Genomic DNA, 11,203 nt, shown 5'->3' with positions numbered 1-11,203 from the left:
CCTGCGGTCAGGGCCGCTGAGGCGGGGGGGCCGTGGCGTGACGACCTGAGGCGGATGTCTGCCTCTCTCCCGTGGAAGAAATGAGCTGCTGTTTTAGAGGTTTTCCCCACGTGTTTGTTGGGCCAGCCCTGTAGTGCAGTGGCTAAGTGCTCCGTGGAGGAAGTCAGACCCCACATGGCTGAGCGGGGTTCAAATCTGGGCCTGGAGCTCGGAGACTGAGCACCCGTGCGCTTGCCCAGGATTCTGGTGGGGCACGGATACGGAGGGCAAGGAAGGGGTGCTTTCGCACTCGCTGGTGACCACACGTGCCCTCCGGCACTCACTCACTCACTCAACAGGACTCGTTCCTGCAAGAGGAGAAACATGCAGGGCGGGACCGCGAGGCTCTGTGGGTGACTGCGGCGGCACTACCCTGCCCGACACTGACGCGTCTCATGTGTCTTGGCGAGAAGGCACACCTGCACACAGACTGGGCGGCTCTGCCCACCTCCACACCCCTGCTTGCCCGGCGCCTGCTGGCCTCTCCGCCCGCCCGCAGCCCGTACCTCCTCCCGGGCAGGCTGCTCTCCGTCTGGCCGCTGCCCCCGACCTGCTGCAGCTTGGACCTCTCGATGTGCTCCACGTAGGTCTGGATCATCTGCGGAGAGGGCTCCTGTTGGAGCGGCTGGGGCGCCCCGCCCCGGCCTCCGCCCCTGTTGGACCGGCTGCCGCGCCCTGCCCTGCCCCCCGCTGCCGTTTGCAGACACGCTGGGGCAGACAGCAGCGAGTGCGGCACGACCGAGGCCAGCGCGAGGCCCACCGAGGCAGCGCGCCCGAGAGGGAAATGCTGGTAAGGCAGCCAGGGGTCGGCAACGGAGCACGAGTGGCTGCGTGGGCACCCTGCCCTGGCCTGCACTGGGCACTCACCTCCGTGTGTCGCTGGTGCAGAGCGTTGTACTCCTTTTTCATCTCCGATTCCCGCTCCTCCAGCCGGGAAACTGGAAGACACCACCCTGTGTGTCAGCACATGCCACCCGCCTCTGCCCTCCCCGCTGGCTGTGCCCCTCTGGGCTGTGCTGCTGCTGTGCAGATCAGCCGCCCCACAGTGGTCCCCAGCAGCCCCGCGAGGGCTCAGCACGGAGGGCCCTCACCATCGCAGGGGGTCCTGGGGGTGTGAGGCCATGGCGGCCGAGGTGGCAGATGGGTGCTGCAATGGGGACCCACGGAGCTAACTGCCCAGCCCGGCCTGGAGCTCCTGCGATGCAGGCAGCACCCAAGGCTGTGCCCAGTGCAGCAGGGGCAGGCGAGGCGCAGCGGAGTGGGGCTCAGGGCCGGCCACCCCGAGCTGCAGGAGGAGCAGCGGGGCAGCAGGAGGAGGAACACAGCTGCGTCCTCACACACCCTGGGTCTACAGGCTGCCAGTGACCAGGGCGGGCACCTCACACACACACAGCCATGCTGGTGTCTGCCTCTGGACGTGGACCTACGCGCGGGGGTATGTGTAGACACAGCCTGTGACTGTCGAGTCCATGACACGCCCCGCTAACGGACGGTGTCCCATGTGAAACCGTCGCAGCCTGGTTTTAGAAAGAAAAAGTACTAAAGTCAGATTTCCGGGAACAGCGGCCTTGTGGTCAGCACCATGAGTAGGAGCAGAGGGGAGCAGGGTCGGGGCTCCCCAGCAGCAGCAGGCCCGCCCCAGCAGGGGGTCATGGTGTTGGGAGCTCCACCCCCCAGGGTCTCTGTAAGACCAGGTCATAGCTGTGCCCCTAAACTGGTGGCTCCTGGTGACACCCAGGATTGTCCCCTGGGGCCTTGTACATAGAAGGCAGTGGGCTGGCAGAGGAGCAAGTGGGCCACTGGCCTTGGTACTTCTCGAACTGTCCTTGTGTGGGGAGGGCTGCTGCCCGGCCAGGCTTGCGGCAGGTGAAGTGGGTGTGAGACACACATGGGCGGCCCTCCACAGCCTGTGCTCTTCCTCGGGCTGGACCCTCCCTTCTGGGTGTCAGCTCTGGGGATTTCATGAACCCCTTCAATGGCTCCCTTTGGTCCATACGCTTTCCTGCTCTGTGACCTGGGCATGGCCTACACTCAGGTCCTTGGGGGCCACTGCTGTGGAGCCCAGGGTCTTCTCCAGCAGGGTGAGGCTGCCAGGCAGGACCAGAAATTCCACAGGCGGCACACGCAGCTCAGACACGCAGACACTGCATGTACACATGCAGCTCAGATACTGCACACGCAGCTCGGACACCGCACGTGCACACGCAGCTCGGACACCGCACGTGCACATGCAGCTCAGATACTGCACACGGCACACACAGCTCAGACACTGCACGTGCACACGCAGCTCGGATACTGCACACGGCACACACAGCTTGGACATTCAGACACCACACATGCACACACAGCTCCGATACTGCACACAGCACACGCAGCTCGGACACTCGGACACTGCACATGCACATGCAGCTCTGATACTGCACACGGCACATGCAGCTCGGACACCGCATGTACACATGCAGCTCAGATACTGCACACGCAGCTCGGACACCGCATGCGTACACGCAGCTCCGATACTGCACGTGGCATACGCAGCTCGGACACTCAGATACCGCATGTGCACATGCAGCTCGGACATTCGTACACCGCATGTGCACATGCAGCTCAGATACCGCACATGAAAACACAGCTGACACTCAGATACCACATGTGACACATGCAGCTCGGATGCTCGGACACGGCACACGGCACAGGCACTGGAGGGGCACGCTTGGAGAGGTCCTAAGGGTGGGGACGTGCTCCCAGCAGACCCCACCTGTCCTGCTGGCTGTGACAGGACCCTGCAGCTTGTCCTTTCCCTGACCCTCACTGCAGCCAGAGCGCAGGGTAGAACTTTCCAGGGGCCTTCTGACAGGCACCTCTGATGGAATTCAGGAAACATCTTGACCCCAACGAGCAAAGTCCGCCGCTGTGAGTTGCTTCGGCCTTACCACCACCCGTGAGGTTTTAAGAAAGCATCATGGACACCTGCAGGCTTCTCTCCATAGATAAGAAGTTTAGAGGGATTTCTCCTTGATATGAAAATCGCCAAGGGATACACCTGGCCCAGTATGTCTAAGCCCTTACAGATCTGTTACCCGCTTCCCATTGTAACACGCCAACCTATCAACGGAGCGTCTGAAATACGGTGTGCAGTGTCGCTCTGCCCTGTAAGTAAATGCGCCCAGTGTGTCTGGCTGCCTAGGCTCAGGCTGCCCGTGTCCACTGCACTCTGTCTCTTTCCTTCTGCTTCCTCTTAGATCGACCTAAGTCCAAGGCAGATGCCGACAAGGCACCTCGAACACTGCACACGGGGGGCTGGCGGGTGGCGTGGTGGTTAAGGCGCTGGACTCCCACATGGCTGACCAGTTTGAGTCCTGGACCTGGTGGCTTGCTTTCCCCTCCCCCATCCCAGTGTCTCTCTCTGGTCAAATTAAAAATAAGAAGTAAAAAATCCTAAAAAAAAAAAAAAAAAAGAACACTGCATATGCTATACGCAGCTCGGACGCTTGGACACAGAACACAGTACCTTCAGCTCGGATGCTCAGACACCACACACGGCACATACAGCTTGGACACAGTGTGGACGCTTGGACACGGAACATTGTACCTTCAGCTTGGATGCTCAGACACCACACATGGCACACGCAGCTCGGACACTTGGACACGGCACACACAGTGTGGACACTTGGACATAGAACACGGTACTTTCAGCTCAGATGCTCGGACACCACACACGGCACATGCAACTCCGACGTTTGGATGCCGTGCCTGGCGTACACAAGCCATTCGGATGCTCAGACCCTGCCCACACACGCAACTCTGATGCTTGGGCACCGTGTGCAGCACACACAGTTTGGACATGGAGCACGGCACACGCAGCACAGACACCAGCAAAGGACATGGAGCTCAGACTCCACGCCTGCCTGGCACACGCAGCTCGGGCACCGTGAGTGGCATACGCAGCTCGGAGGCTCGGACACTGTGCATACACGTGTGGCTCGACACCGCACATGGCAGACAGCTAAGTGGCTGCCTGGAGGAGGAGGAGAAAATACCCATGCTGAGGGGTCTGACCTGCCTCTGCTTGTCCTTGGGAGGGCTGGAGCTCACGAGCCTTTGACCTCCCACTGGGGTGGGCCTGCTGCCCCAAGCCTGCTCGAGGTACTGACCACAAGGACCGCTCCAGTCTGAAATCTGAGTTTAGAAATTTTTCTTTCTAAAAAAAAAGGGGTGCAAAGGTTTCACATAGGACACTGGCACGTCACGGACTGACAGTTACGGGGTGTCTGTCTACGCACACCGAGGGGCCCGAGGCCTGCATCCAGCCGCAGACACCAGCGCGGCTCTGGTTGAGCTGCCCGCCCTGGCCACCTCCTGGCCGCAGACTCCCAGTGGCCAGCATGCCTTGGGTTGGGGTAGGCCTAAGTCCGACATGGCAAACTGATTTCTCCCTCAATGCGATCCTAACTTTTCAGGAAAAAATGAAGGCCCTGCCATTGAAAATAAAATAGCCAAATGGGTTTCGGTCCTCGGAAAGTCATGCCGGTAAGTAGGACCCTGAGAGGGGAGCCGGGCTGAGGCCCCCGAGCCCCAAACTGCCATCTTCAGACTAGCAGCAAACGCTCCTTCCTCCACCTTGCCGACCGAGACAGAGCAGGCACCACTCGCCAGCCGCGAGCCCCTCCTGGGTGCTCGCTGCCGGGGCCTTGGTCGGTGCTCGACCTCTCACCAGAAGAGTGGCACCTCCGGCTGTGGCAGGGCGTGGGTCTGAGGGGGGGCCCAGCCTCTGGCCGACTGCAGTTCCGAGCTGAAGCACGGCATGACCAAAGGGCCCTTACTTCTTTCACTTACTTCCAGAAAGGCTTTGAGCGTCCTACAGAGACAGGCGGGGCACGGGGGCGGGGGGGCCGGGGCGGGGCACGTGGCCGAGGGGCACGTGGCCGATGAATGCACTCTGGCCCGCGCTGGGTTTCTTGAAGCTCTTTTGATCAAGACCAACCGCTCTCAGCACTCCTCCCCGGAGTCCGCCTCAGGACGCACACCTGTGCCCACGTGTACGCCCCGCCCACCAGCTACTCACTCTGGTCTGCGTAGTTTTTGGCCTTCAGCTCGAGCTGACGCGTCTGGAACTCGTAGTGCTCCACCTGCACCTGCAGCTCCTTCTTCTCCTGCTCCAGCGCGTCTTCAAACTCGATGAACTTCTGCACGCAGAAGAGGATGAGCACACGCTGGGGCCGCGACCACAGTCCCGGGGACGGGCCGCGGCCCCACATTCCCAGGGGCCATCAGCTGGCCAGTGCAGGGCCCGGCACGGGGGTCTCCCTGTCCCAGCCCCAGACGCCCAGCGCTGCCCGGAGCCTGCCACCCTCTGCGAGTAGACCTTGACCTAGGCCAGCGTGAGAATGCGCTGAGACCGAGGGCCCCGAAGCCTCACTGGCTGCGACCATGCACTCTCGCACACGCTCCTCTGGCCCAGATGTCATTTAGTGTGAAAGGGCCTAACATGCACCATGTGGCCACCCAGGCTGTCACATAGGGCCTGTTTGTAAGGGCTCAGCTTGGCATAATGTCCTGTTGTCACCGTCTTGAAATGTTTCATACTTTTTGAGCAGAGTCCTATGGCCCCACTTCCTACTGACTCCCACAATTACCCAGCAGGGTCTGCCTGCCAGAGTGGACTCCCTCCTCCTAGTACCAAGCCTCTAGAAGTGGTACAATCTGCTTTCTTTCCTTCCATTTTTTAAAAAAATGATTGATTTAATCCCGGCCCCAGAACCTGCTTCTTTTTAACTTGTGCTTCGACCGCCACTTAGCCCAGGGTGCCGTTGCTGTGGGAGTGACGGGCAGCAGCCAGGAGTACTCGGTCCACAGTGAGAGAGAGGCTGGGGCTGCCTCGGCCTGGGACCCTCAGGGGACGTGGGAAGTTTGTGAGAAAATGACCTCAGCCAGTGACAGGGACGCACTCTGCAGCCTACCCTGCGGAGCTGTCTGTGGGGTGGAGGCCACATGGCCGGCTCCAGGTGTGGGCCCACGGTTGGCCTGGAGACGGGCCAGAGAGCTGGGTGAGGGCCGTGGTGTGGCGAGGTCCTGTGGAGAGCACTTCTCTCACGTGCACAAATACGCACGCACGCACAAGCTTGCTATCATTAACAAAAGGGGCTGGCTCGTGGCCCAAGAGTGACATACTGCTCTGGAGAAGCTGGGCCCCACAGGGCGGCCCTGGTTCAGATCCCCAGTCCCGTGAGCCTGGAACACGCCAGGCACGTGTGTAAGTGCCCAGCATCCTCAGGGTGGAGTGAGGGACCACAGCATGGCCAGACCCTGGGGAGGGTGTTCCCCGCCCCGTCATGGGTGCGTGTACACTCGACTATAAATAAAGAGCCTTTTCTCTTTATTTAGAAAAAAAGAAAGCAGGCATTTTACAAAAGATGAGAAGCCCTTGAAGGGTCAGCGAGGAGACGGGCCAGTGAAGGTGTGGTCCACGTCACCACGGTGTGGGGGCTGGTAACGCCTCAGTGTCCCCGAGCAGGACTCGCAGAGTGTCGCTGAGAGACCTCAGCTGCAGGAAGAATCAACACCTGGGCCCTCAGACGTGGGGGTTTCTGAGAAATGCAGAACCAACGACAAAACCGATGGCCAGCGTCAAGCAGGTGGTGTGGTGGCTAAGGTGCTGGACTCCCGCACGGCCGACCGCAGTTCCAGCCCCGGACCCAGCAACTTGAGGGATCACGCTGGGCACAATGCGTACATGCGTGTATCCCAGAACCCCAGCAGAACGGGGACGAGAACTGCGTGTGGCCACCCCCACCCCCGAAGGTGATTTTCCACCTTCTCCCTCCCTGTCTCTCTCTGGAGAACATGTGTGCCCTATAGCAAAAACTTGTTTTTGGAGAGGTTTTGGCTAGAGGGTGTTTGTGCTTGCCAGAAAGACAGAGACAGAGACAGAAAGCGAGAAATCACCCCCCGGGGGGATGGCCACGCTGCAATCCCTTCTCCTCCATTCTCCTGTTGGGATCTTGGGCATGCACGCACATGCGCCCGGTGTGAGTTTAAGCCGTGGGGTCCAGGATTCAAATCGCGGTCGACTACGTGGGAGTCCAGTGACAGCCATTACGCCATCTGCTGGTCCCATAGCAAAAACGTCTACAAAAGAAAAAAAGATGGCCAGTTGCAGGCTTCGGGGTGTCTGGCAGGACAGACCGATCTGGGGCCATGGCTGCATCTCCTGCAGCACTCCGCCCAGTCCTGCACTCCGCAGGCCCCAGGGAGCTTCCCGCAGCAGCCTCTAAAACATTGAGGGGAACCAGCAGGTGGCAGACGGACTAATGGTTACGTTGCTTGACTCTCACATAGTTGACTGTGGTTTGAGTCCTGGACCTGGTGACTTAAAACTCATGCCAGGTGCGTGTGTGTGTGCGCAAAATCCTGCAAGGAGAGTGGAGGACGGATTGTAGCACAGCCATCCCCCAGGGGTGAGTGCCCACTTTCTGTCTCTCCATCTCTCTCGGTCTCTCCAGTGAGTGCATGCGTGTTATGGCAAAATCTCTCCAACAAATAAATAATAATAGAAAGACCCAAGGGCTACAGAGCCCAGAGGAGGGCGGGGTGGGGGTGCCAGGGAGGCAGTCTGAAGGAAGCCAGGGACCCCGCACCCCGTGACGGCGCAGGCGCGTGCAGCTGCACAAACAGGCTTGCGCTGAGTGCGTGTCGGGCGCGGCCAGCAGACACAGGCTACGGGCCGGCGGGGGCGCGGGCCGCACTCGCACTACGCGTACGCTCACGGAATGGAGGGTTCAACCCGTGTCTGTAACGATCGCTGCGCCAGCAAGAGAGAGGGTTTTAAACCAGGAGCCTCCACGTCGAGACAGTCCTGCCGAGCTGGTGAGTGTGCGGGCTCAGCGTGTACCCGACTCCGTGACCTGGTTGGACCCCTCACTTCACACCAGTGGGTGCACGCCCTCACGTCCGTCTGGCAGGTGTGTGCTGTGTGAGCGGTGGGCACCGCCTGACTGACCAAGCCCCTCCCGTCGGACTCGGCGTGCGCTGGCGCGTCTGCTGCCCGGCGGGGCTGACGCGCGCCTCTGTGCCCTCCCCGGCTCCCGCTGCCCAGCGACTCTCTGACTTTCTGCCTAGAGCTTCACGCTCTGAGAAGGCGCTTACATCTCTGCTTCCGACCAGCAGGCGTCGTGGTGGTTGGTGAAGGGCTGGACCCCCACATAGGTGACTGCGGTTCAAGACCCAGACCTGGCGGCTTACAAACCACAGTGTGCCCACACTCCTGAGAGGAGAAGGGACTGCAACACTGTCACCGTCCCGCGGGTTCCTCGCTCTTCTCCCCTCTGGTGAGTGCACACGCTCTATGACGAAAACCTACAACAACCCCACCTCCTCGATCCCCGCGACGTGGCAGGTGCTGTGCGTGCTCGCCCCGTTCCCCGCTTTCCTGCTGGCATGTGGGACTGCCACAGCACCAGTGGCCCTGGAGCGCCGCCTTCGCCACAGGCTGCAGTCCGGCACACGGTGTTTCTGCCTCAGGCATGATCTTGTTTTTGTTTTGTTTTTAAGAGAGATTCTTCCTGTAGAGCACGTGCGCTTGCCAGAGACAGAAAGCGAGGGGGGTGGCCACACCCAATCCCTTCATTCCGCCGCACGGACACGCACCGGCGGTGGGTCCGGGACTCGAACCATGGCTGGCTTCGTGGGAGTCCAGCAACGTAACCATTACACTGTCTGCTGGTCACATCCTAGTTTAAATGGGGTTGGCAGGGCCATGGTGGCTCTGTCTCTGTCCCCTCCCCTGAGGCTTCCTTTCGGCAATTCCTCGGTTACCCCCATTTATTCATCCTTCTAGGTTAGCCTGAGGAGTGCCCCAGATCGCCGCGCGCAGGGTTGGAACATGCACCAGCCTGCTCCTCAGGAAGGGCCCGGTGCCGAGCCTTTGCCGTCGAGAAGATTTCGACCATACTTGGGGTGAAGAGGAAATGAGTTTGTAGCAGGTGGGGGTGGGGCACGGGGGCTGGGAGACAGAAACCCCGGCTGTCTTCAAACCACTCACTTTCCTACCCCTGAGCTGCACCACTGCTCCACCCAAAGAGCTGTGCAGTCAATCATGCTGTTCCACTCCCACCCACGCCGATCCCCTCCCCTCCACGCCGATCCACTCCCCATCCACTCCGTTCCACTCCCTTCCATGCCTATCCACTCCCCACCCACGCCGTTCCACTCCCATCCACGCCGATCCACTCCCCACCCACGCCGATCCACTCTCCTCCACGTCAATCCACTCCCCTCCACGCCGTTGCACTCACGCTGTTCCACTCCCCTCCACGCTGTCCCACTCCCCACCTATGCACCTCCGTAATGCCTGCACTTGATTCTGGGAGCTAGCAGAGGCTTCCAACCGCAAACTGAATAGCCATGCCCACACACACCCCAGGGCCGGACCGTGACCCCAAGGCCTATCCTGGCGGATGGTATTAAAATGCAACATTAGGTGACAAGGCCCGAAAGCCATGTCACGCACTTGGCCCATGTGCCCACAGCAAGGAGAGGACGCAGAGAATGTGTCCCTGGGAACACGTATAGACATGGCATGTGGTGGCCGTCGGCCTCAGACAGCAGGAGATGCTGACTGAGAACCAGACACCCGGGCAGCACGTGTGTAGGCACCTTCCGAGCGAGGCACGAGCCTGACGTGGCAGGCAGAGGAGCCCGCCGGGGTGACCAGAGTCCTGCAGCCAGCGAAACCTCTCAGGGCCAGGGAGCAGATGCTCGACTGTCCTCCAGGCTTCCCAGCTGTGAGTGGGGAGTGGAGCGGGTGGGAGATGGACACAAAGCCCCTAGGACCCAGAGGCAACCGGAGGCCTGGCGTGGGCCCCTCACCGTCCCAGTGTCATGTGGGTCAGGGTGAGCTGTCAGACTCGGAGGAAGCTGGCGGTGCTCAGACTGGAGCCAGAGCAACCACAGGGCCCCGAGGGTGAGGAGGGTAGTACCCTCGGGCAGGAAGAGGGGAGTACCGTTCCTCCCTCGTGAGGAAGCTGTTCCAGGGCTATTATGATCACTTCAGCGGGAAGGACCGAGCCAGTTGCTCCCCAAGCTCCCGTCTCGGCGTGGCCCCCAGATGGTGTAGGGTGCGCACAGAAGAGCAGGGCCCGGCCAGGACCCTCTGCGGCTGGCACTGCTCCCCGCGAGATGCTCAGACTGGCTCAGCCCCGCGGGAGGGCTCGAGCCCGTGAGCAGCGAGCAGGAGGCAGAGGGCCGGGCAGCCGAGGGTGGGCGGTGGGTGGCCGGCAGCAGGCTCTATGGAACGGGCAGTCCGCATCACAGGCGTCCAGCCGAGCGCTTGCAGGGCGCGTTCTTAGTTACAGAGCGCTGGCCTTAGCCGTGGGACTCGGGAGTCTTCAGTGGTGGGGACTGGGTAGGACAGACTAATTTAAGTCTATGTAATTTCTCTTTCTGTGGGAAAACTAAAAACTTCAGGCCAGTTTCATGGCCTGGTGGCTAAGGTGGCTGGACCCCACGTGGCTGTCCGCGGTTTGTCCCGGGCCCGGCAGCTGGGTGTGCACGGTGTGCCGGTGCCTCGGGGTGTGCCCTCTGGGATTAAAGAAAAAAAGACAAGACCAAAAGTGGAAAGTCACAAAACGTGAATGCAACAAGGGCAGGGCGAGTCCCAGGGAGGCCGGCGACCCTGGCAGTGTGCCGAGGGCAGGGCAGCGCGCTCAGACAGACCCGGACGGCCTGGCCCCAGGTCCGCAGGCTGACAGCACATGTGCAGTGGCTGCACGCTGCCGGGCAGTGCGGAACCACATATGTACACGTAACACGTGTGTATCACACACGGGTACATGTGTGCTGTGCAGAGCGTGACCTACACACGTAACAGGGTACTGAAAAATGGAGCTGCGGGGACCGGCAGACGGCGGATGCTGTCGCTGGGCTCCCACAGGACTGAGTGCGGTTCGAGTCCTGAACTCAAAGGTGTGTGTGCGTGGGCGCCCAAGGTCCCAGGATGAGAACGGAGAAGAAGAAACTGCGCTGTGGCCGCCCCGGGGGTGATTTCTCACCCTGTCTCTCTCTCTCCGGTGAGCTCATGTGCCCTACAGAAAAAATCTCTTTAAAAAAAAAAAAAGGAAAAAAAAGAAACCTCCACCCTCTGTGCTGGGCCAGACTGCAGCAGCACACC

At 60.7% G+C, this 11,203-nt stretch overlaps 1 protein-coding gene across 1 annotated transcript in view; it reads right to left on the bottom strand.

The window, feature by feature from the left end:
- MAPK8IP3 (mitogen-activated protein kinase 8 interacting protein 3) overlaps positions 1-11,203 on the bottom strand; it is a gene marked incomplete at its 5' end in the record, with an annotated part of 53,145 nt that overhangs the window by 31,253 nt on the left and 10,689 nt on the right. The window contains 3 exon segments of the mRNA XM_014587023.2: positions 546-637; positions 907-977; positions 5,102-5,222. Coding sequence (XP_014442509.1) covers positions 546-637; positions 907-977; positions 5,102-5,222 — 284 coding nt within the window.

This window comes from Tupaia chinensis, unplaced genomic scaffold (genome assembly GCF_000334495.1).
Source record: "Tupaia chinensis unplaced genomic scaffold, TupChi_1.0 Scaffold000178_1, whole genome shotgun sequence".
Lineage (NCBI taxonomy): Eukaryota > Metazoa > Chordata > Mammalia > Scandentia > Tupaiidae > Tupaia > Tupaia belangeri.
Note: the sequence above shows the minus strand (reverse complement) of the source record. Positions and strands in the feature narration are given on the sequence as shown.